Below are 26,743 nucleotides of genomic sequence, written 5' to 3' on the forward strand. Positions count from 1 at the left end.
TATACCTTTACACACACAAAAAGAATTATAAATTCAAAAGATTTTACTATTTGAAAACCCCAACATGGCCTTATGATACCCCAGCCCCACTAAATAGGGTTAAGTACTTAATAGGCAGAATTACACTTGAGTTGTCGTATTTATCATATATACTAGTATTGTTTTCTTTTTTCACTGTAGGTAGTAAGTTGGTCAGCTAATTATTGGCTAGTAAACTAGCTTGCATGAGTCACAGGTAGACACTGAGATTTAATTCACCATATACAAGTCTTGATGAACACCAGTAATTTACAGGACATTAAGTGCAATAAGCATCAAAGTTTCATCCCAAAGTTAACATTAGTAAATGTAGCAGCTGGCAAAGTTTCTGCGGCTAAAAGGTTCTTGTTACTTTATCATCCTGTGATAATTTACATAGCAGATGAACACAGAGTAAAAACACTGAAAAATTTTTTTTTTAATTACAGGAAACTAGATCATGTTTTACTCACTAAATCCGTTTTTTTTTAATTATTATTATTATTACAGTTACATAATTACTATGAAAGTGCTTCTTTTAAATAGAAAGTTGATTTGGCACAACATCATCCTCTCTTTTTTCTTTAAATTCATTTTTTTCTGATTAATATTATGAATATCAATCTGTTTTGAAAATCTGGTAGTCACATTTAAACAAGCCGCATTTATATGGAGAGGTTTTGTTGTTATAGTTCACTATCCTGACATGCTGAATGGTGTAGGAGTTTAATACTAAAAATAGAAAAAAATCCCCTTTATCTACACACAAATAACATATTTAGGTACTATTGTGGACAATTACTGAATACTAACTCTAACACCTACTGAAAAGGTCTATTTTCAGGTTTTCTAAATTAGTAAACACTTAAATGCAAGGTGAGTTTTTGTTTTTTTAAGAAGCAGCTCATGACAACAATCATGAATGCAATGAAAGTTGTAAAGATTAAAGTGAAGCAGAGCTCATCACTATGCTTAACACTGGTGTGCATGAAATCACTAAACTTTCTGTAATCCTAGATGTTTTGCCTCTGCCCTGTCAGCTATCTTGAATATCACTTTAGATCCTGCATGCATAATACTTATAACACCATACCATGAATTGCAATTTCACATTCTTATTACACATTGCAAGAAATAGTTATTTGGTTTTAAGTCACTTATATTATGCATATTCTATTTTGACACATCTGACAAATGTGAAAATTGCCTTAATTAAATATTCATAATTTGAAATATTGTGGCCTTGTCAAGGCCTGTGAGTTGGGGAAAATTTGAGGTTGTACACCCAAAAATTCTATCTATCTATCTATCTATCTATCTATCTATCTATCTATCTATCTATCTATCTATCTATCTATCTATCTATCTATCTATCTATCTATCTATCTATCTATCTATCTATCTATCTATCTATCTATCTAATCTAATCATATCTAATCATATCTTATAAAAGATTTTAGAGGTCTATTATATGAGCTGAAAGTGCAGAGTTTTACTTTCAGTTTGGAAGGTAGAAAAATAATCGGATAAATGGCCCACGCCCAGGTGTTATTCCCTCATTATTTCACTTGCATTTCAAACACATAAAAGGTCTAGAATGGGTTTCAAGTGAGGTATTTGCAATTGGAATCTGTTGCTGTTTACTTTCAATCTGAAGTCTAAAGAGCTGTAATCACCAGTGAACCAAGCCATCATTAGGCTGAACAATCAAAACAAACCCATCAGAGAGATAAAAAACTACATTAAGTGTGGCCAAATTAATTATTCTTAAGAATAAAGAACACATTGGTGAGCTTAGAAGCATAATTGACACAATTGACACAAAAATGTAAAGAAAAGCCTCTACTCAACAATTGATAGATTATTCTGTATTTGTGATTATTCTGTTTTGTAATAGTTTAACATCCTGTACACTGTGCACAAGCGCAAGCAGGGACTCTGTGGCAGCATAAAATAAATGGGAGAGCCAAAAGGCAATTGTTTTGTAACTATTGCTTTAATTGTTTCGCTTAATGATGGCTTGCTTCAATGACAGTGATATCTCTTTAGACTTAATGTTGAGCGCTAAGGGTAACAGCTTCCAAATCTAAATGCTGCACTTTAAATCAACTCTGGACATTTTATCTGCACATTTGTAAAATTATGAGGGAATAACACACACCTGGACATGCATGGACCAACTAAAGAGCAAATTGCATAATTATTTTGGCCCATTTCAAATGGAAAACCAAATATAAAAAGTGATGTAATTCTAATACCATTCATACACCTGGTTTTGATGTAAATATTCTCAATTAAAGCTGGAAATGTGCACTTATGATACTATATCCCTTATTTCCATCTTATATCCAACTAATATATCCAGACATTTCATCACCCTGACCTTATGTGTAAAACTATTTACATTCTTGGGGGAGTGGTGGCTCCAGCGGTTAAGGCGCTGAGTTGCCGATCGGAAGGTCTGGGGTTCATGCCCCGGTATCGCCAAGCTGCCACTCTTGGGCCCTTGAGCAAGGCCCTTAACCCTCTATGCTCCGGGGGTCCCTTACGAGGGAAATATCAAGGTCAGTGACGTCGGAGTGACGTGGGGCCGCCTTCCCGTGGGCTCACCACCTGCAGGAGGGACCGTAAGGGACGGTGCTGTGAGGATTGGGCAGCAGTCGAAGGCGGGGGCCTGCTTCGACTGCTGCCCCCGCGACCCGAATTGCGGATAAGCGGGAGAAAATGAATGAATGAATATTTACATTCTTGTTTAAATAGGCAAGAATTATAGATTAATGTATATGAATAATGTGTGTTACACCTAATGTGAGTTATTGAGCCCATGGCATTTCTTTAGAGATGAGGTGACCCCTGGACAAGTAGGGCGAGATTGTTTATGGTCAGGATAAAATAATATATGCTGCTGTCTCATGAAACAGGCAATAACCCTGTAGGAACTGGATAGCTGACTGATGAGGACTTTTACAGACTGCACTCTGGCTCGTTTTGTGCTATAAAACTCTGAAGCAGTAAAGAACAGTGTGTTTGCCTGGGTCAGTACATAAAGATTATAATCCTGTATATGCATCCTGTTAGCTTTCTGACCAGTAGATCAGCAACCCATATATACACAGGTAGGTGCCAGCAAACAAGCTTTATTCACATATGTGATAAAAAGATGTAGTGTTATAACAGTATGTGTTTTAAAAGCAGGTCTTATACATTACAATGAAAAAGTCTTAACCACCAGAATTCCATTATAAATTATTTTATGAATTTATAAGTTTGCATTTCTAAAAGTGCATTTTTAACAAAAATGAATCAAACAGAATAACCTTTTTGTCAATTTCCATAAACATTTTTAAAAAATTGACCCTGAGATTGCAGATACAATGTTAATATAATGCATAAGTTTGTTAGACTAAATATTGATTTTTCTGTTTATTGCTTTCAACTTCTCTTTAAGTTATAAATAAGACTTTTTTCTTATTTTTTGATTTCCAAAGAGACTCTTTGAACAGACTTGTATCGCCAACAATGTTAGAAAACCTGGGTGGCTGATGTTAATGCACTAGCAGTGCTAAGCCTTTCCTTTTTCAAAAATTAATAAGCATCTCAAAATAAGGCCATATTTTCAGCATTCTCGTATTTAGTTGGTGGCTTTATTTGCTGTTAAAAATATCTTGGAATGTTTGTGGATCCACAAACAATAGCCAACTACTTTTGGCTATTAAAAAATTTCATGTAGCTTGGCTTTCTTTCTAAAACAGATGGCATTTATGGACACACAATCTTTATTGAAGTTTTTTGTCAAGCAGCACACATCGTAAAATGCCTAAATCTTGATCGCCACTTGAACTAATTTTGTTGAGCATGCTTCAATGAGTGAAGAATTCAAATAATCAAAGATAATGTATTTTGATTTCACTTGATGACATGCAATTGATAGATAAATGCATGAATACTTACCATACCTCTAACCCCCACCTTAACCTTTCATTATTTTTTAATTCAAGTTGAATTGTAAGATGCTGGTCTTTGAATGATGAATATTTATTTTGACAGAATATCGATCATGGTGGCTCATCATGAGGAAAACTATTGCAATACAGTACAACAATACAGACTGGTTTTTGGACATAGTTGTTAATAAATATTAAATCAATACTTTTTTATTATTTACACTCTATCCATAATGAGTGAGTCAGCAGCAATTGTGAGAAGGAAAATCTCCCGGAGTTGACATGAGGAAGAAACCTTGGCCTATAGTATTGACGTTTTCAACTTTTCTTGATTACAAACATTTGTGCATTAGTTGCACACCAAAGACAACTTTATGGTTCCTTAGTAACCATCCACCATAATGTCATGTATTTTGGTCTGTCCATGTGAGGCCATCCTCAGCAGCATTGAATGGTTTCCAAGTGACAAGAACACAGGGCAGCAGGATGTATTTTGTGCATTCTCAATTAGTGTAATTAAAAGTAACCCATACATCTATGTCATGTTTTTGGGAGATGGACAGACAATAAAAAACTCCTGAGGAAACCAATATGAAGATAGGGATAAAATAGCCTGAGCTCAAGCTTAAACCTGGGATCATGGAGCTGTGTGGCGGTGATGCAACCTGCTACCACTGTCATACATTTTTATCTATATAAAATAAATTCCCTCTTTAGAGAACACATACACACACACACACACACACACACACACACACACGCACACACGCACACACACACACACACACACACACAGACTAAGGCAATGTGGAATTTTGTATTTTTGTATATAAAACATTTTATTAATATGTTGGTGGTTCTCTAACAGTGCAGTGCTGCTTTGTAAGGGTCAGAGATTAGCTGACACTTAATTATGCACCCTGTCTCTGACTCTGTTCTGTGGCTGTTTGATAACTATTAAGATTAGACAGGAAACCAATACTCCCAGCTACTTTGTATTTAGCCTGTCATGATCTGGCAACAAACCAGTAGCTCAGAGACATACATTAAATTATTGCATAATTTCCAAACAATTCTTGCTGATCTGTTCTAGAACACCTACAAATTATCATGTATTCCTGCACAACAGTATAAATTGTGATATCATAATAGCATGATTGCTGAGCAAACTTTCAGACCTTGAAATCATTCAAACACTGCTGCCATGCTTATTAAATTATAAATTGCTTATATACTACTCTAAAATGTATGTCTCAAAACACAGCTATATGATGCATTGAAATCATGATAATTGCAAATGAAAAGTACATTTAAAAATAATATAATCACAGAATATATTATTCTTACAGGAACAAAATAAGTATAACTTTACGATGCCTTCACTGCCAACAAGTTTAATTTGTCTTGTTACCTGTAATTTGTTTAACTGAAATACCAATAAAACATATTCCATCCAGGAAGGATTTATTGAGGACCTAGTTGTGACTTTGCTCTTGGATCAATTCCAAAGTAAATTCTACTCAGCTGTAATTAGATATCCTGGTTATAATAATAATAATAATAATAATAATAATAATAATAATAATAATAATAATAATAATAATAATTCCATATAAATCCTACAAACATTTGTCCACATATTCTTGAGATATCATAGAAAATGGGAAACTCTGAAGGATGGATTGATGGCAGAAATCATACTTAGCCAGGCCTTGGGTTCCTGAACATAGAGGCGTAGGTTACATCTCTGTGACAATCTAGAAGGATGTTTTAGACATTTGACTTTCCTATGACCTTCACCCTGTTCGTGACTAATTCCAATGTTCAGAATTCATTAAAAAAATAATTCTTTATAGATAGAGTCACTATTATAGAGATTACGCAGCCTGATGAGTCTCTACACTGTCATTAAAATTCTCAATTATCATCACAAAAAACAGTGATGATATCAGCAGGATATTGGGTCTCTCATATCAGCTGAAATATCAATATGGTTTTTCTACAAAATGAAAATGTGTGATTTCCAGTATCACACATTAACCTAAATTAACCGTAAATTAACCTTTTAATCATATTTTGATTCTTTTTTTTTTTTTATTCAATTTAAATTACAATTTAAACATACCTTTAGCTTTGGTAGTGTGATGAAATTTGATCTTGAAAGTCACATCAATATTTGTTTTCACTACTGGATATATATTCTAAACATACATAAGTTCATCCATCAGTGTAAACACATTTTTATTAAGACTGAAGGACCCGATTTAAAAAAAACAATAACAAACTAAACAAATAACACGAAAAAAAAAATATATAGCTACCATAGACGTCAGAGCTCTACACAAGACAAAAGTGTCTATAAAATATTCATATCACTGACGTGAAATTGGACAAAACATTCAGCCCACACCCTGTTATTCTCTGGAGAGCCATGGTCTCATCATCCACATAACAATAGAGCAGCATGTTGAAGTGAGCCTCTGTACACTGGCCCCTGCCACCTCCCTCATTAAAACATGGGAAATGGAGGCTCTTGTCAAACAAGGCAGTGAGGAAGCTGCCTCGCTCTATAATGCGACCATGTGTCGATAGCAGCCTAAAGGACACACATGCCGAAGGTCTTTCACGTTCTCTCTGTCTCTCTTTCTAAAGACGCTCTAATTGAGGTCACCTAGTGCTATGCATGAGCTGTGCTAAAGAATATATCTTAGTGTGTTTATTTATTTATTTATTTATTTATTTATTTATTTATTTATTTTATGAAAATAAGAATATTTCTTATTCTTTTGCATATATAATATATAATATTTAAATTGTGTAATCTTAATAGTAAGTGGTCAAAAACAGACAACACAAAAGCAAGAATGTACAAGTAACAAGTAGACTAAAAATCAATGAACAAGGCTAGATGAAAGAAAGAACACAAAGAACACTGGAAATGTGGCTTATAATTATCAAAGTAGTCCCTCTTTGTAAATGCATGTTTAAGGGATTAATTTTGAAAATCTGGAAAGAAATATATATATATATATATATAACCTGTATGACATGGTTATGGTTTTTTTATTGACATGTAGATACAGAACCACATAATAGAAAATTGTTGGACAAATCTGCAAATGAACAATCTGTCAGAAAAATTAATTATCTTCACCGGCAATTGACTGGAAAGCCAATTATATGTTGGTGAATTGATACCAGCTTTGTTACATGTCACTGATAGGCAAGGAAATACTAAACACATCCGAGGTGTGTATTTGGCTGAATACGCCTTATTGCCTCTGTGATGGACATATGTTCAGACAGGAAAGCAGTGGTCTTGATGCCAAACTGTCACTGCAAGGAACAACTGCACATGTCTAAACAAGTTTGAGTCCATATTTTGTCCATTTTTTCACATCAATTTTACAGAATCCCACCTGCGACTCAGCTTCCCTGTTGCCAAAAACCCCAGCAACCTAAGAACAACATCCTCAGGTGTCAAGTTAGATGATACTTAAAACTGCTCAAAGCATTATGAGTAATTCATGCTAACTCTCTCCACACTAAACAACCTAGTGAGTCCACCAAGTCTCTTCTTAAGGTCCATGCCCTTGTCTGATCCTCCAAAGCCCTATACAGAAAAGCATGTGCACAGTGTACCAGCAAAGAAGATGAGAATTTGATGACAGCTGCAGCGCTATTGTCACATAAAAAGCATTTTCATGGTTTAATGTCAAAGACAGCAAACTTCCACAAAGAAGGAGATAACTGACAACTGAAATGTTCTCTCATCCACTCAGTGCCAGTTCTAACCATTTATATTAGGGTGGGCTGGTACAAATAATAGGTGGGTAATCAGTGGTAGTGGCTCCTAATCCAGTTCTCCCCATAACTAATATTTACAAAATTAATAAAAATTGAATTCAAAACTAAAACTCAACAGTGATGATTCGAAAATGTAAAACCTTTAACTGTATTATAACTTTAAAAATAAATAAATCTTGTTTTTATTGGATCCGATTATTTCTCAAATAATTATTTTAAAAGATTTTTTTCCTAATTTATTACTTCACCAAAGAGATTATCAGAACATTTATATAACCACTTTTTTCATATACATATTTGCCATACACTGTATTAGGAATCTGTAATAAAAATTCCAGATATATACAGGTCATTTTATCTAACAGGAGAGATGAAAAACGTCCTGTCGTCATGTGAACACAAGCTGGGAAGACTTTCCAGACTAAGTGAAGGCACACGAACATTTAGTAGTCCACACAGAACCAGTGGAAATTTTAGACAGAACCTGTTGGAAAGAATAAACACTGGCAGTATGTGTAAGCAGTATTCAATAATGCAATAGAATGAGTTATAGAATGTGTAGTTTACATTTTGTGGGTTGTATATACTCTGTGTGTGTTTGCTTTTATCCCAAGGCCATATACACACAGCAGGCCTGAAACTAGAAAGCTCTGGTTTCTAATGCAGTTACAACTCTATGCTAGGCTAAAATATAAATGCAGCTAACCTTGTCTAATAAAATGTAGTATATGGCTGAAGATATAAGGACATCTACACATCACACAGCATATCTGATGTTTTAAACATGCCAATCCAGATTTAGTATGCTGAACTCCACTCTTCTGGGAAGCTTTCTGCTAGATTTTGGAGCATGGCTGTGGGAATTTATATTTATATAAAGGACTTTAAACCAATTAGTGTTCCAGATCATCCCAATCTGCTATTGTGTTAATACTACAGTCGGTTTAAATGTATTTATTTAAAATGAGTAGATAAGCAGCAGGAAGCAGTGGCGTGTATGATGTACTCATCATGTTTAATGTTAATGTCCATCACAACTCCGTGGCAGCTTCCCAAGTCTGCTATAAGATTTCAGTGCACCCTTCTATAGATAAAGTATGAACAATTTTGGAAGAAACCTTGCTTAAAAAGTGTTAATTTCCTCTATGCATGGAGACGTCAGTAAAACCCTGTAGAATGTTTCCTTGAACTGTTATGTATGTGCACATTTGAAATATTTATTGAGATCAGCACTCAAACATTACTACCCACAGTATGTACTTAATAAAGATTATATGTTAGTAATGGCCTAATATTTTGCTGATTTCTCACTGACATCAACAAAGCAACACTGAAACAGCAGCCCCCTAGCTCATGCATGAGGATAATTATGTATAATTATCTTGCTGAGGTCAGACATGATTGTTCAATGACTGAAATAATGAAGGTGAATCATTTTGTTGAGCATAGGCTACTTAACTGTCTGATGTTAATGCATTTATGTCATAGTATTATATTAATGCCTCAGTTTGAAGGTTGTGTGGATGAAATAATCCACAAAGGGAAAATAATTTACTGTTAAAAAAATATAAATTGTTTGCAGCATAGCCGCTAACTGCACTACAGAATGTTTTTGTCTATAATTTATTATTTATGTCCTTGGTATTTAGAAATGGGAGTGCAAATATTGTTGAATTCCCCTCTCTAGATCCTGGAAGTTTGAAGGTACATTCTCCTTCAGACTACGTGCTCACTTCAGGATGTTGAAACCACATGAATATGAGATTAAAATAAAACAAGATTGTAGCAGTAGCCAAAAAGAATAATCAGTGGCATAAAACTGAGATATATTGCTTTTATTATTATATTATTACAATAATGAGTATGAGTCCATGGTTTATGTATTGGAAGTAAATGTAGATTAAAGCAATCTGTAATGTAATTTAATCCTAAACTACCAGGAAGTGATAGACTGACCCTGATCCATCACTTTATCTGAAGATGGTACTGATTTAATATGGATGTTTAACTGATCTGGGTTGGAATTTAACTACTGGAAAGCACTTTATAGAAAGAGGCCAAGTTGAAATACTGACAAGTTAAAATAAATTGAATTATTTATTTCTGTTATTTGCATTTCTTTTTCTTCATCTTGTTCTTTTTAGTAAGGATTTTAATACCTGGGATTTTGTTACATGAATTACACAGCATTTGAAAAACTTTACATTTTCCCACCTACAGTATTATGAATAATGTAAATAGGTAACAAATCTTTTTTTGTAAATCCTAACAAAATGGTGTTCAGATGTCCTTTTGGATGGTATCCATCAACAAAATAAAAATACATACAAAGTTCTGTTGAGTTTATAAAGACCTCTAATGAAAATTAAGGTTTGTCCCAGCAAACCAAATGAGAAAAGAAGTATATAGGAATGCATATTTTTCCTAATTTTCCAAGAACAGTCTTGCTTTACTCATATTAAACATCTGCCACCCCTATTATGTTGCTGATCGTGGCCGCCTCAACAGGGACTGAATGTAGCTATGGGTCTCAGGTCAATAGACATAATCTAATGATCTAATAACAATAGGAAACATGACTAGGGGCCACTTATCAGCAGTGTCAGTCAGCTTCAAAGTTAAATTAATGTCATTATACAAAATATTCACATACACACACTGAAGCCAATCCTCAGAGGAGCCCAGAACATTCTCTCATATAGTCAGCAACTTTGTTTGGCTTGGCTAAGGTTTGGGTTGGCTTTGTTTAACTAAAAGCTAGAGACTGAGACCACTAAAAACAAAAAAAAACAATTGCAACAAATGTTACATTCATCGGGTGCATTCATTCTAATTTGCACTTGGATTAATATTTTACTTTGATCAATTGTTTCCAGTTGTTTTAATGTTCTATTGCTTTGAAAGAGAGGAGTGATAAAGAATAACAATTATGTTGCCAAAAACAACAGCATTTCTACTAAAATTATTCTCATCAAACATTCTTGTGACGTTCTGCTGGAGCCTGCAAAAATGGCAGGATTTTGTTATGAAAAAAAAATTTAATTACAACATACCATATTAGAAGTAATTGAAAAACAGCTAGAAACATTATTAGAGAAAAAAAAATATTGGGGGGAAAAAAGTACACCTAAGTACGCTTCTTGTGTGTGTGTGTATATATATATATATATATATATATATATATATATATATATATATATATATATATATATATATATATATATATATATATATATATATATGTGTGTGTGTGTATATCTGGGCTACTGATGTATAGGTAAATCCATTTATTTTTATTTGGATGTATGCTTTCTGTCATTGTTGTGCTGAAATGTGAATCCTTTTCATCTTCAGCTTCCAAGCAAACATCTGAAGGCTTTGCATTTGAATCTATTGGTATTTGTAGCTATCCATGATTCCCTTATTCTTGAAAAAAGACACAGTCTTGGATGAGGAAAATCAGCCTTAAAGCCTGATGCTGCCATCTTCATGCTGCACCGTGGGTAATGGGATCTTTTGATGGTGCTTTTTTGCACCAAACAGACCTTTTGGACTTATGGTATAAATTTACAATTATCCAATATCAGACCATAAAACAATCTGGGCCATTTTATTTGGAGGTGGGGTGTGAGTGGTGCGGGGTGTGTGAGTGATTCTGTCTTGCCAACCTGCCCCATAGACCAGACATGCGAAAAACACAAGAAATCAAAATTACATGCTGAGAGCAGTCACTGGCTGTCAGCTCTTTTAATGTCACTGAAAGTCTTTGTATGACTGACAAGTTTTTGTATTTTAAAGGGATATCTAGTTATTGCGAAGTCACTGTGGTGCTTAATTTTTTTTCTGCTTGTTAATGGTCTTTATGGTGTTATCTCTGGTAAATGTAATGTTGTGAAAGTTCTTTTATATCTCTTACCTGATCAATACCTTTCAAGAAGTGAGATACCAATTCCGAGCACTTTGCGGACCATGGCTTCAGCAGTGGGAAAGCAAGGAGGATGCTAAAAGAAATCCTACAGATCTGGTCTTAATTAGGGGTTAATGAGAAGTGTAATTGATGACTGTTGGATGATTATTTTTTTTAAATGAGACTGATTATAAAATTATGTGCACACTTACACAAACAGCTTATAGTAATCTTTTTTTATTGTATTTGTCCCTAAAATGTTTGTTTTTTTACATAATCTTTATTATATAATTATACATCATAATTTTACATTGAAAGTGAGAATTTGAGGATTTATTAGAGGGTCTGTAGATGTTCTTTTCTTTTTATCCTTGCCAACCACCACTATTCCAGCTAATTAGCCAGTAATCAAGCACCTGCAAATATATTTTGAGAGAGAGAGAGAGTTTCGAATTTACATTTTAGCCAAGAGCAGCATATATTTTTTTTTTTTAATATGCTGCAATGAGGCTCTGCAAGTATAACCATTGTTCTAGGATTTAGGTATGAGCAGATATAAATGCTTGATACCGTTTAGTTACTGTTTTCTCATGGATCAACACTGCCATCTAGTGGTCCAACCAGGCCAATCTTTGAGTGTCATTTCCAGTTTCCAGAATATCCTGACAAACTTCCAATTCAAATAAAAAATTTTAATAATTACATGAAGTCCAGCTTTAAGCCAGGTTAAGATGATTAGTGATTGTACCGTCTTGTTTCAATATCTAGAACAGGCTCTGATATCTGCTCAGCAGACCAATCATTTGCCAGTTGCTAGTGACAACCACGGTGAAAAATCAGCAATATAAAATTGTTTTAGCTGGAACATCAACTGTCTAGTTAAACTGAATTAATCAATCTAACCTGTACCAGAGCAGGTTTATCAAAAAGCATGATTTATTACTGATAGGGGTTGGTTGATTAAGATTTATACTAATACTAATTTATATTAATATTAAAACAGCCTTAGATCTTTGTGACATGAATGCCACAAGGTTTTTGAAACTTTCCATTAAAACTCAGGTCCATTTTGTCTCGGCTGAGTCATATAACTGCTGCAGATCTGTCAGCTAGTGGGTTTACATCAAGGGAGGTCATTAAAACACATTTGAAGCTTTATGATATGCCACATTATCGTGCTGGAAGCCATAACAGGTATAGACATGATCAGCTAAGATTACCCACCATTACCACCAGCCTAAAGTGTCAACACAAAGAAATCTAGGTCCATAAATTCATGCTACTAAATTCTGATCCTACCTACATAGTAGGTATCTATATAGTACAGAATAAATCAAGAATCTTCAAACCCAGTGACATTTTCTCCATTTTTAACCATTAAGTTAGGATTCCTGTTTATGGCTGATAGGAGCAGAAACTAGGTGAGGTCACAACCTTTCTGAAGTTCACAACACCTCCCCTCTCATACATTCTTGGGGTTCAATAAACAAGCTATAATAGAAATCATGTGTGCGCAAGTAGTATTTTAGTGAAGGAGTATTAGAATTAATATGAGGAAGAAATTGACTTTAAAGCATCATAAATCACTCAATGAAATTTGTGACAGTTCAGTTGTATTATACAACTTAATACAACCTGACAAATGTTCATATATAAATATCCCCTATATAAACAGTTCAAACCCAAAAAGCAAGAAATGTTTAAAATAATTTATTTTCAGAAACATCTACATTGTATGTTGATTAACATGGACACTATATAAAATATGTACATAAAGCTCTGTTTGAAAAAAAACTATTTTGGCATTCCCAGAGTTTGTATGCTGGGTTGCAGAATAGTCTATTAAGTTTGTGTGTGTTTAAAATGAGGCAGATTGCGCTCCGTCAGCATGTTCTGAATTCAAGACAAACGACAGTTGGACTGCTTTGAATCCCTCCCCTGTTGGTGATGAAAAAATGAATGTTAGTCAAACTTCTTTGGCACTTACAAGTCATCTATACCAACATGTGAGGTATCAATAAGTTTGGTGACTAGTTTTGACCAACAGATGGCAGCACAAGTCTGCATGCAGTCATAGGGACCGCCGAACTTCATAAGTCATGATGCCAAAAGACATGGTGCCGTGTACATCAGGAGCTGTGAAAATGGTGCTATTCTGACCACGTGATAATACCCTCACCGAGCTCTCATTCAGTGAAGCAGAAGAGCATGAGGTGCTTTACACGCTCCCAGGACACATTACCGAAGTGTCAGGAACGCTGGGAGCGCTGTATTGCTGTGTAAGGGGATTATTTTAAAGGTGACCGCGTGTGAACGTAAATAAAGTACTTTTTTGTAAAAAAAAAAATAAAAATAAAAAAAAAACAACCCAGCTAGTCTCGAAACTTTTTGATACCATCTCATATGTTTTTGAAAAAAAATTTAAGCACTGATCATGCTTTGAACTAGCTTAAATTGATTTACAATGTCGACCCAAATGAAGTGAACTAGTCTGAATAATAAACTTTATTATAATAATTATTGCCATTTGAAAAGACCCAACATGCTCCAACAGCCATCCCAGCTCATCATGCACCCAGTGTATAAAATAAGACCAAGTACCTAATTGTGGTCCTGCTAGCATAACATGCTACTGACTGCTAAGGGTTCTTGGTACCTGTTGTCTCTGTTGCTGTCGTTGGAACTCTTCCTCACTAGCAGCGAGGGCCTGGGCCAAGGCCAGATCCTCCTGCTCCTGAGGACTGATCACACACACAAAAGCATTCTCTAGAACAGGTGAATCTTCTCACAAGGCACTGTGAGATTAAGGTATGTAAACTTGGCTACCTGAGAGCAGACGGCGTGTTTTGGGCCGTTTCAGCCAGTGACATCTCTAATGCACGCTGGAGAGCCTGCTCTTCAGTCTACATCCCAAGGAAGACAAATGTGCTTCATTATTTAGGACCATTTGCAATTCACTAGCATTTCAAAAGTAGTGAACATTAAATATTTAAAGTCAGAACGAATGAATATACTACCAGTCCAGCCTGATAGGATGCTGATGTAGGTATTACATTCGGCGCCGCGGGGGGAACCACAGAGGGGGCTGAATTCCTTTGTGAACTGCAGAAAGAATATTATTGCAAACTAAAAGCACATAATACAATCAAACCAAGTTTAACAAGGTATTTAATCAATGGGTCTGACAAATCCCACAATTACTCACAGAATTTAAACTCACCCAACATTCTGAGCACGAGTTCGGCTCGTTCCGGTCGCGTTCACTATAATAGATGAGCCTGCAGCACTGCTGCTGGAGGAACCCTGAGCTCTCATTAAAGCAGCATGTCTGTACATAAATAAAACACAAATGAAGGGATAGAAAAACTATATGTCAAAAGTATGTGGGCACCCCACCATCACACATCCTATGTTGCTGTTCTGGGGGAAGCCCAAAATACAAAAGCAAGCACACATGATGATCAGATCTCCAATAAGATCATAAGAAATAATTCAAGATTCAAGACAATACACACCCTGATTTGGAGACCGGTTTGCCATCAGTCTTACAATCATGGTCCAGTGGATGTCTGTGCTTGAGACAGTAGTTCAAGTGGCATTGGTCACATGTTACACGAATCATCTCCTTCTGCTTGCAGCCTCCTTTAGAGCACTTATTTGTAAAAATCTTCAACAAAAACAAAGAACATATTCCGTTAGCAGATCAGATATGAGATATAAGCATGTACTGTTAAGTTGAACTGTTAATACCTTTCGTTTCCTCTGTGCAGGGTCTGACTTGCAGTCACGGTCTATGTGCTCTCCAACTTTAATGTCTGGCATTTCCCCTCTTTTAATCGGAATGGGGGTATTACACAGCGGACACACTGGGACCTGGACATCCTGAGCAAGAAAAACCACCAATGCTTCATTCTAAAACCATTAAACCATTGTTTAATCGCTACATATGCAGTGGCAGTATTTATCATACTTATTATAAGTGATGGAAAGTAGTCGACTAATTAACATTCTTGTTATGCAACCTTCTAACCGTTACATTTTGGCTATTTTCCATTGCTGGGTAACCACAAGAGCAAAGTAATTGTAGCACCCTAAAACTGCTCAATTAGCAATTATTCGGCTCTCCCAGCTGGTGGCTAATCAAAGCTAATTTACTGTGAAATATGTTGTTAATTAAGCAGCTTTTCAGCACTGTACACAGACAGCGGTGTCTATCTACAGTAAAAGACTTCACAAAGGCAAACAAGTCTACAGGTGGTGCTCTTTATGCCAACATGCTCACCCATCTTATCTGTCCACCAAGATCTGAAGACTTCTGGACCTGCCTGCCAGCTGTGTACAATGCTAACTTCATCACAGCCTAGGTTGGTTGGTAGTTCATCATTTCACTTCATGGTACTCACAGAGACTTGGGCTCAACTAGGAAAACAAATCCACATATTCTGCATATTCCACCACTTTCTCTAGCACTCCTAGAACTTCTGCTTGGGGTGGTGTCTTGGTTGCACCTCTTAGACAAAGCATCCTTTGGACATTTAGATTAGCGAATGTCTGGAAACCTTGTAAATATTCTATAATAATTGTTCTACAGCTCCTCTTGGCACTTCTAGTCTCTTATTTTGGCATTCCCAAAATTGCAACGAGCAAAAATTTCAATGAGCAAATTTGTGGCACATTCTGGTCATTCACCATCTCTGATTATTCAACTGGTATCACCTGCACTCACCACAAAACAAGCAGCAACTATCACATTGCAACCATCGTGTCAAATTGCACATTATCTCCTCTTCTCATATCCAAAGATTTGTTGTTTTCTCATCCATTTCTTCACTATACTCTACCTTCCTAGAACTGTTAAAACCCTGTTTCCATCTTCATTCTCTTCTACTTTGCTCTCATCCAAGCACTAATAGATCAGATCTGGCTGCTGAGTGTCTTCTACCCTCTGCACAGCCCTCTCCATGTCTTTGGAATTAGTCTGTCTCCGCTGAGACAACAGTGCTTTACAGCGCTAGAAATTGGAGGAAGGCGTACCCACGAATCTTGCTAATATTGAGCAATGCTTGCATCATTCGTCTCTTCCATCCTTGCACTAAAACTGCCTGCTTTAATTTGAAATGTACAACGTGTCTTTGACCTAATGAATTGTCTGACCTGATTGCTTGATTCAATACTATACAGACTTCTCCAGACAACCAAATGATCTCTGGTGTGCCGACAGTCAGGTTACAAGTTTATGTGTTCTACAGAATGGCCCCTGCTGGTAGTCAGTGAAGCTTAAATCAAAACCTCTATGCCTTCGATCCTCATGCTCCTTGACCTATCTGCCACCTCAACACTCATCATACCAACAGGATTGACCCTACCATGTAGCAGTTTACTTTCATGAACTAACAGCCTTACTGCTGGAGTCCCTCATGGGTCACTACTTGGTTCTGTCTTGTTTCCCTGTACACTAAAATCACTGGGCCGAGTAATCAAATCTCAAGGATTATGATTATTTCCAGATTTAGCTACTTGCTCTACAGATGATTCAGAATGCTGCTGCTTGCCTGATTCACAACCTCATAAATTTCTCACACATGAACCCATTCTGAGTTCACTCCACTGACACTCTGATACAGCAAAAATCTAATTCAATTCTTGTCTTTGCATTCCAGGCATCAAAAGGCTCTGCACCATACCCAGGCACCCATCAAAGATACAAGGTCTTCAACCTTAGTGCTCCTGGTGTGTCCTTTTCTAAGCTCTAAACATGCTTGCAATGCAAGATCTCACTGCTTCGGTGTCCTGGTCAATCAGTGAAAGCACAAACCACCATCGACTCTTCACACATTCTCTAAAATAAGATTGACTTTGTATCGACTGATTTTTGTTGTAATGTTTGTTTACAAATCATTTGTATAATCACTTACTTTTGAAACAAACTAATTACTTCAGACTTATCCTTCAGGGTTTGCACTTTAGCTATTTGCACAGCATACAAGTCACTGCAGACAAATGTAGATACAACCAGCAACTACTTGCAATTTACAAATTAATGTTTGGTCCAACACAGCGTAAACAGCCCTGCAGCATATTGCACATAACAATGGAAATCCATGGCATGGCCCTATCAATTTTCTACCTCAAACAGAATTTACTAAACACAAGCCTGCACATTTGCTGACAGCAAGTGGCCCAAACAAATACAGTGACGGCAATATTTTATAGCTAAAATTTAGTGTTCGTATAAAATCTGTAAGAAAGAAAAAAAAATGTTTAATACACCATTATTTACTGAGGCGATAAAAGTGAGAAAACTGAAAATCTTGAATCGCTCTTCAAACAGTTCTGCATCCACATACAAATATACATAACTAGATGATTACGTAATTTCCGGATTATTAAGCGCACCCAAATATAAGCCGCACCCACTGAATTTGACAAAGATTTTTATTTTGAACATAAATAAGCCACAGGTGCCTACATTGAAACTAATGAACTTTACACAGGCTTTAATGAAAGACATGCCTGTTACACGGCTTGTATCTAAACAGTAGCCTACCAAGAAAGTCATTGTTCACTGTCTTCCTCCTTCCTTTCACAACTATTTCTCTCGGGAGTTTATCTTTTGGCATCGTCGTGCGTTTAAAAATCACCATCAGTGGAAGCTTTTCTCCCGATGCCGTGCAGCTCAGAACACAGGTGAAGTGTGTTTTTTCATGCCCGGTTGTTTTCAGCGTGACGAATGATTCGCATTTCCTGTTGACAGTCCGAGTGAGCGGCAGGTCAAACGTCAGAGGAACCTCATCCATATTTATGATGTGGTGCGGCCCGATTCAGTGGGAGCGCATCTGATTTATTATAAAGAGTTTCATTGGTTCACCTGAACCCGTTCCGCAATTTCATTGGTCTAAGGTTATGGTGCTCAGTTTTTTGGTTTGAAGCTTGTGAAACCGGGAAAAACCCAGGAAAAATCCATAAATTAGCCGCTTCATTGTTTAAGCCGCGGGGTTCAAAGCGTGGGGGGAAAAGTAGTGGTTTATAGTCCGGAAAATACGGTAATAGCATTCAAAGAAGAGCCAGAGAACTATTTAAAAGCTTTAATGTTTATTTGAATGTGTCTTTAATAAATGACTACCTAGTCTTTGCTATTTAAAAGTGCAATTCTTTTTTTTTTTTTTTTTTATAAAAGTGGCTTTCATAAACCTGACTTCCTGTCTGAAGTGCTTCTTTGAGTCTGTTGGAAATGCTTCACTTTACAGGCTAATGTAGATCCTGGGATAGAGCCTTGTTAACATGGGTGGAATGGTAGGAAGACTGGTGGGTGGGGCTGAAAATCTTATCTACTGCATCTTTAAACTGAAAAGGCAAATGTTTAATTGTTGTGGTTTTATGGATGTGTCTTGCTGTTCATTTTACTTAATAATAAATAAAATTTGACTTTAACCAATAGCCATGTTACCTTTTTATATGATGAAGTACACTTGTGATTTGCATAAGTTATGTGGTCTTTGCAGAAAATCTCTTCACAGGCGTCACATCTCATCGGAAGGAAATCTGTAATAAATAAAATAGAATTAAAAGGTGTGTATGTGAGATATATATCAGGAAAAATTAATAACTGATATCTGGTAGAGAAACTGGTAGCTCTTTTCACTGAAAAAGCTCTCACTCACCCAGCCGCTTGCAGGATTTCTCGGAACATTGTTCTCCCAGGTCTGGAAACTCCATGGCACTGTGGTAAAAAGGATCCTCTTTCCCACTGTATTCACAACAAAAAGGACATTTACAGGTATACCCAGCACAACTGTCCAACATGCTTATATCTGGAAAATACATACAGTGAAGAGAAGTACTATCTATCTATCTATCTATCTATCTATCTATCTATCTATCTATCTATCTATCTATCTATCTATCTATCTATCTATCTATCTATAAATAAAAACACTACTGTTATTGTTCAATATACTTTCAGTGCATACATCCACTTTAGATTTACACACACAGACTTGTGTATTTTTAAACATTTGAATCTGCTACAAATTAATGAAGTATTTTAACATTGCAAGTTCATCTGAGGGACGCTTGAGGTGGTTTGGTGAGAGGAATGGGTCAAAACTGAAACACAATTCAGCAATAAGTGAATTCCTACAGTACCCATCTCAAAACAAGCTACAGCTTTGTGACAACACACTAATGCAACCGATTGGAATATTTTTCTCCTAATCCTTTGTTAGCGAATACACATTTTCTGTTTATATTATTAAACTCCTGAACGATGCACTAAATTAAAGGGACTAAGTCAGTAACTACGTCAGTAACCCACACACAGAGCACCCAGACCAAGAACTGAACACACAGAACCAAAATCAATGCTGCCAAACTTCTATCAGCATGTTGATTTCGCAAACCAACGTAACTGAAACTTGTTTACACAAACTTTTACAATGTCAAAAAAATCTGCCCTCTTCCACTATTCTAGCTTCCACCATCTTGGCAGCACAGACCAAACCTCTGTTATGCTGATTGCATCATAGAGACCACTTCAGAAATGTTAAACACTGGTTCTGAAACAGGTGAGAACCTAAGGAATGAAAAACATTTTTACAGAGGCATAAATATACAGCCACAGTACACACTTGGAGTAAGAAGACTGTTGAATTGGCCTTGCTACTGAAAACCTTAAAACACTGCCTTTAGATCTGATGACAAGGACAAGAATCAATCTGATAAACCCCTACAACGGTAATGCATCACTCCCAAACATGCTAAATGAGCTCGAAACACAGAACAAGACACCACTTCAAATTCCACCAAGCAAGTTAAGCCCATGGAAATCTGCTGAAAAAAAAAAAAAAAAGAAAGAAAGAAAAGTGGCCATAAACTCAGGAAATGTGCAGAACAACTTGCAGATGTTCTTACAGATATTATCAACATCTCCCTGACCCTGGCAGTGGTTCCTGTGTGCTGCAAAATGACCACTACTATACCTGAATGACTACCAGACCATTGCACTCACACCAATCATCATGATGTGTCCACCTACACTTGACTTTAACATCTATTACAGTACACCTACCATCCACCTTTTCCTGAATCAACCACACAAAATAACAAAACATTACATAAGTATTATATAAAAAGTCCTTTCATGGACTTTACTTCTGTTCATGAACTTCACATTCAATGCAATCCTCCTACAACAACTGATAGGAAAGCTGAGTCGGCTGGCTTTGTTCATCTTTCTCTTTAACTAAATACTGGGAATCTTGAGACCCCAAAGTGACGTATACAAGAGCGTTGGAATTTTGATTACAAAAATACATCCTAATGCAAGTCAGGAACCAAAAACACCAATCAGAACATTTTGTGAAGTCAAGTCAAGTTTATTTCTATAGCGCTTTTCACAACAGACATTGTCTCAAAGCAGCTTTACAGAAATCAACAGTCAAGGTGAATGGTGTGTATTTATCCCTGATGAGCAGCCATGGCGACTGTGGCAAGGAAAAACTCCCTTAACCACTTGTTTTGTAATCAAACAACATGAAAAAAAAAATTATTGAAATCGACAAAAAAGAAACAGAAACAAAAAAGTGAGTTCACCCCTCACATGTTCACTTATTGTGTACTCACATTTGTTGTTGGATATTTAGACAATAATGGCTGTACATGGAGTTATTTTTTAGAAACAGTAAATCTGTACTGCTATACAAGCTGCACACTAACTACTCTTTCTTTTCGGCTTCTCCCGTTAGGGGTCGCCACAGCGGATCATCCGCACGTTTGATTTGGCACATGTTTTACGCTGGATGCCCTTCCTAACGCAACCCTCCCCAATTTATCCGGGCTTGGGACCGGCACTAAGAGTGGCTGGGGATGGTTCCCTGACCGGGAATCGAACCCGGGTCGCAGCGCTGGGAGCGCTGCATCTTAACCACTAGACCACCAGGGGACCTCCGCACACTAACTACTCTAATATATGTAAAATGTTTGATTTTTAGAGTAGTCTCTTAAGAACATAATTAAATGGTTGCAGAAATGTGAGGGGTGTACTCACCTTGAGTGACACCTAAAGTGATCATCGTTATTAATATTACATGTATTAAAATGTTTTTAAGGGCATTGCTGTTAGTAAAATTAACCTTTGCCTTTACCCTGATCACTATTTTTATGCCCAGCTGCCTTTCACCTTTTATGGACATTTGAGGGCATCACTACATGCAAATCCAAATGATCACTTTTTTCTTTGGATGATACACAACAAATCCAGCAAACATTTCTAGGGCAACTAGGGCTACTTGTGTGTTGAATTCTGTTGTTAAAGCAAATAGACTGGAAGCATATAAAATAACTAAAATATCTATATACCTAAAAACAGGTAAGTGGAATGACCATCATATTTCCTTAAATAGTGAAGGATGTACGAGTATTCCGTGTGCATGGTGTCCTAAAATGGACAAGCATTGCATCAAGCGTGTATTTGCCCTGCGCTCAGTGATACAGATCAACTACTGACCTATATAATGAGGTTATTAAATTTGGCCTCAGTTGTAATCTATCTGGATTAACAGTGTGTAGGAAGGAAGGAGGGAGAGACGGACGATACATGTACATAGTAACAAAATGCAAATTTAGCATCTACCAGATGTGGATATAGAAACATTTTTCAAACTGACAAATGTGGATTTAAATGTATACAACAAATAAATATACAGGCTCTGGGCAGTGGAAAATGTGCAAATGCTGTTAAGCAAATGTACAATAAATGTGTGTATATAAAAGATCTAGATGTAAAAGAAGTTTGGATTAAGTGCAAGATGTACGTAAGTCACAATATAAGTAGAGAATTGAGATCTATGAATTTACAGTACAAGACATGTACATTATATGTACATTTTTACAAAAATGATAGTTATATATAGATGGTACACAGTTGGAGCTGAATTACATAATGATCACTGGCAGTAAGAGCAGTGTCCTAGAGGTCTATTGTACAGTCCAGTCAGGTGATGGTGATGTAAAAAACTCTGGCCCTTGTTACAACCCTAGGTAGCCCCATGTCCATACTGGTGTTCTGTATGTGTGCTGTGTGTGCAGGTCCGATCCACTCCAGAGTTTGAGGCCTGCCCTACCCTGGCTGATCCCACCTCCTTCATGATGACATCATCCACCTGTTTCCTATTTAAGGAGGAAGGAGTGAAGCAATTGGGGAGAGTTGTTGTAGTGGCGTTCTGACTGTTTGTTTTGGTGTTCAGGGTATAGCTTGGTTGTTGATGGTCATGATTTTGACCTCTGACTGTTTACTGACTTTGAGCCTGTTTAGTCCCTTTGACTACTGTTGTTTGTATATATTTCTTTTGTATTATATTGTAATATCTTTGGGCACTGTACATATTTAGTTCACTGGCATTAGGGGTGTGGCTGCCATTTACTTTGGGTGAGGGATTGTTTTGTCTGTTTTTGTAGCAGGGAGTTAGGGAAGCTGTTTGTGTTTTCCTTTTCTTTGTTTTCAGGAAGGGTAGCTTTCCCAAAACAGTACTTTTTGTTTATTGTTTTGGCCTTGGCCCACCCTGAAGACAAGCCTGTGAGTCTGTGTACATATATTTCTGTGTTACAATATACCAGCACCTGTGTAGCAAACCTTTTTGTGTGTGTTTATGGTTTGTGGTGTGTTTGGGTTGTCAATTTATAAGATCCATTCTTTTGAATCCCGAGCTAAATACTCTGTCCGGCCTAACCCTAGACTGGGTCGTAACACCCTGAACCTGCTGATTTTAGTGCTAATGTTCGTCTTTCCTTCTGGATGCCAGGAGGTCAAACATCTTGTGACTGGGAAGTGAGAAGTCCCTGATGATGGTCTGCGGTCTCAGTGAATCAATTACATTTCATTTGTAGATTGCTTTAACAAAGGACATTGTCACAAAGCAGTGTTAGAGATTTTATGTGTTAGGGTGTAAAAATGTATGCCTTTAAGTTTATCCCTAATGAGTGAGACAGTGGCAACTTTGGCTAGAAAAAAACTCTGAAATCATATGAAGATCCAGAATCAGAAAGGAACCCATTCTCATCTGGGTGGCACCGAATGTCCATTCAATATAGTTTATTCACTGTTGAGGTGTACGGTTGAGGTGTGCGGTTGAGGTGATGGGTGCTTAAATGCAGAATAGTTCATGCAAAATAAAGTCAAATCATAATAATGCATAATGTAATAGGATTTAAGAATATAATCATTATTTTAATTAAAAGAAGAAAAAGAAATGACACCTAATACTATCAGTACAAATAATAATAGTAGTAGTAATAGTAATAGTATCATCATTCTTCTTAGCATTATTATGAAGAAGAATAAGCAGAATGACAAAGAAACCTTAAGAGGAACCTGACTCATCTGGGTGACACCAAATGTTGATTTATTATAGTTTTATCATCGTTAAGGTGTAAATTCAATCCATTATTATCCATTAAAAAAAATCAATCCTTATAGTTCATTAAGTTTTCAGTAACTTAATGGATCTTTAGTCTGAACATCCATTGACCGTGTTGAAGGATCTCACTGGCAGGATTATGGGTGTCAGTGGAGCAATGGGTTGGTCAGAATGATTTAAATGATGACCCATCAAACCTTCTAGTGTTGATGTAAAACATCAAACCTCATCAGTTTACTGTATGAGTTTATATAGAAATAATTACAACACAGGAAAGAGTAAAGTTGGAATTTACACATGTTATGCTAATCTTGTGACTTAGCCGTTTGTCTTGTCAGGCTACAGTTTCTAAGAATTCGACAAACAACTTCCCAGAAAATGTATATAAATAGATTTATTTATATATAATCAAGTAATATTTTCGTCTTAAAATAGCTGTGACCGAAAATAAAACCCAGGACTAGCAAAAACAAACGGAGGCCGCTAGCAGACATTTGGCAGCTAACTAGCCGGAAACGTCAGAGCGTTTTTATGGGAAGGTTTATACTGTAACACCACGCAGAAAACCAATATAGACACGATATTAGTTTCTTACCGATGTTGTCCACGAGCTCGGTGTCCTTGGTCCCTGGTCAGAGTGTAAACAGGTAATTCGTCGTTAAAGCACCGCTGAAACCCAAACACTGAACCGCGGTCTGGGTTTATGTAGGAGTCCCAGCTCCCTGCCTCCCATAGTGATCTCACTGAGAGCTGTAACACACCCTATAATAAACCACACACACACTCTTCAACATAAAAGTCGTTCACTCAGATAAACTGCATCCGCAAAAATATTGTGGACAACTAGTACTATAATTGGACTGTAATTTGGTTATAATTAGTCTGTATGTATTGCACATGTATTGTCTCTATAGTTTCATATAGTCTTGCCTTGTGTAAGCTAAATGTATAGTGTTGTTATTAATGTCTGCACCAACAGCTGGATCCAAATGTATTCCGTGTGTGAACACACTTGTCTAATAAACCTGATTCTGATTCTGATCATTTCGGTGCAATAATTATCACAAGTGCAATAACTTGTATAACTGTGTCGTTGTAGTCTGACTTTTTCTGCTATCTGTTTCATTGCTGCTACACATTTCATGCAGAATATTTTAATACGATTGGAAATGTGTTGATTGCACAGTATCTATACTTGATTTTTTTTTCCCCAAAATATTTTATTCTAACTTTAATTGTACTGTAAACAACTGAAAATTTTCCTGTGGGAAACAATACATTATTTCTATTCTGATTCTGATTTTGAATAATTAATATCAGAAGTCGGTTACAATGGATTACGCAGGGTTGGGCAAAGATACAGCAAAATTATTTTTTTAATAAAATAACAAATACCCTAAGGGTATCAAAAGAAACTACAAAATACAGCAGCCACACCATGTATCAAAATAAACTACTGTATTTTTGTATTTTAAAAATACTCAAAAATACTTTTACAGAGGAGCAGGACATTTCTTGGCAAACCTTCCATCAATTCACCTATTTAATCTGTTCCTTCACTATTACACTGACTCAGTTGATTAAGTAAACAATGTTTGATAGCAACAGCTTTTCTCTGTCTAAATCAATTTCAAGTTTATTTCTGTAGTGCTTTTTTACAATGGACATTGTCTCAAAGCAGCTTTACAAAAAATTCATATGTGAATTATTTGTGTTTATCCCTGATGAGCAAGCCTGTGCTGACTGTTGCAATGGGGAAGAAACCTTAAGAGGAACCAGACTCGAAAGGGGACGCCATACTCATTTGGGTGATATTAAGAGTGTGATTATATATCTAAAAACAATACAAAACACTGGAGAGTGAGAACTACCATGAGCACTGGAGTGTGTGTGATTATGAGAAATACATAAAACATGTGCCAAATCAAATATGCGGATCACAAATGAGAATTTCATACCGGATCGGTCGAGGCCCGGGTTAACAACGACCGCCACAGGTATCGTTAGCCGACAGGGTACCGGTGGAAATTGGGCTACTGTTGGCCGAAGGAGGAGAAGGAGAGGAGGAAGGCGTCTACAGAGACGGCAGGAAAAGGAGCAGTGTAGGAGAGTAGAGGTTCGGGTTGGTACTTTAAATGTTGGTACTATGACGGGTAAAGGGAGAGAGATAGCTGATATGATGGAGAGGAGAAAGGTAGATGTGTTGTGTGTTCAGGAGACCAAGTGGAAAGGGAGTAAGGCCAGGAACATTGGAGGTGGGTTTAAACTGTTTTACCATGGTGTGGATGGGAAGAGAAATGGTGTAGGGGTGATTCTGAAAGAAGCATACAGTAAGAGTGTAGTTGAGGTGAAGAGAGTTTCTGATAGGGTGATGATCGTGAAGGTGGAAGTTGAAGGGATGATGATAAATGTCATCAGTGCCTATGCTCCACAAGTTGGCTGTGAGATGGAGGAGAAAGAAAGATTCTGGAGTGAATTAGATGAAGTGGTAGATGGTGTACCTAGGAAAGAACGATTGGTGATTGGGGCAGACTTTAATGGGCATGTAGGTGAAGGGAACAGAGGTGATGAGGAGGTGATGGGTAGGTATGGTTTTAAGGAGAGGAATGTGGAAGGGCAGATGGTGGTAGATTTTGCTAAAAGGATGGAAATGG

General features: G+C 36.6%; 1 protein-coding gene across 4 annotated transcripts; it reads right to left on the reverse strand.

Annotated features, from left to right (window-relative positions):
• Positions 1 to 13,370: 13,370 nt before the first annotated feature.
• Positions 13,371 to 24,858, reverse strand: zfand2a (zinc finger, AN1-type domain 2A). Of its 4 annotated transcripts, none has more exons than XM_083523252.1 (10): positions 24,685 to 24,858; positions 19,338 to 19,423; positions 19,124 to 19,218; positions 15,427 to 15,558; positions 15,192 to 15,343; positions 14,897 to 15,004; positions 14,694 to 14,778; positions 14,503 to 14,579; positions 14,333 to 14,417; positions 13,371 to 13,614 (listed from the first exon to the last, which is right to left on the reverse strand). In XM_083523252.1, the coding sequence occupies exons 2-10, from the start codon at positions 19,390 to 19,392 to the stop codon at positions 13,576 to 13,578; spliced, it is 828 nt and encodes a 275-aa protein (XP_083379378.1). In that variant the 5' UTR covers positions 19,393 to 19,423; positions 24,685 to 24,858; the 3' UTR covers positions 13,371 to 13,575. The 4 variants fall into 4 exon arrangements, with proteins under 4 accessions (XP_083379378.1, XP_083379379.1, XP_083379380.1 ...); XM_083523253.1 differs by having other exon boundaries at positions 14,278 to 14,417; XM_083523254.1 differs by lacking the exons at positions 19,338 to 19,423; positions 24,685 to 24,858 and adding an exon at positions 15,959 to 16,095.
• Positions 24,859 to 26,743: the final 1,885 nt, after the last annotated feature.

Source organism: Silurus aristotelis (genome assembly GCF_946808225.1).
Source record: "Silurus aristotelis genome assembly, chromosome: 21".
NCBI lineage: Eukaryota > Metazoa > Chordata > Actinopteri > Siluriformes > Siluridae > Silurus > Silurus aristotelis.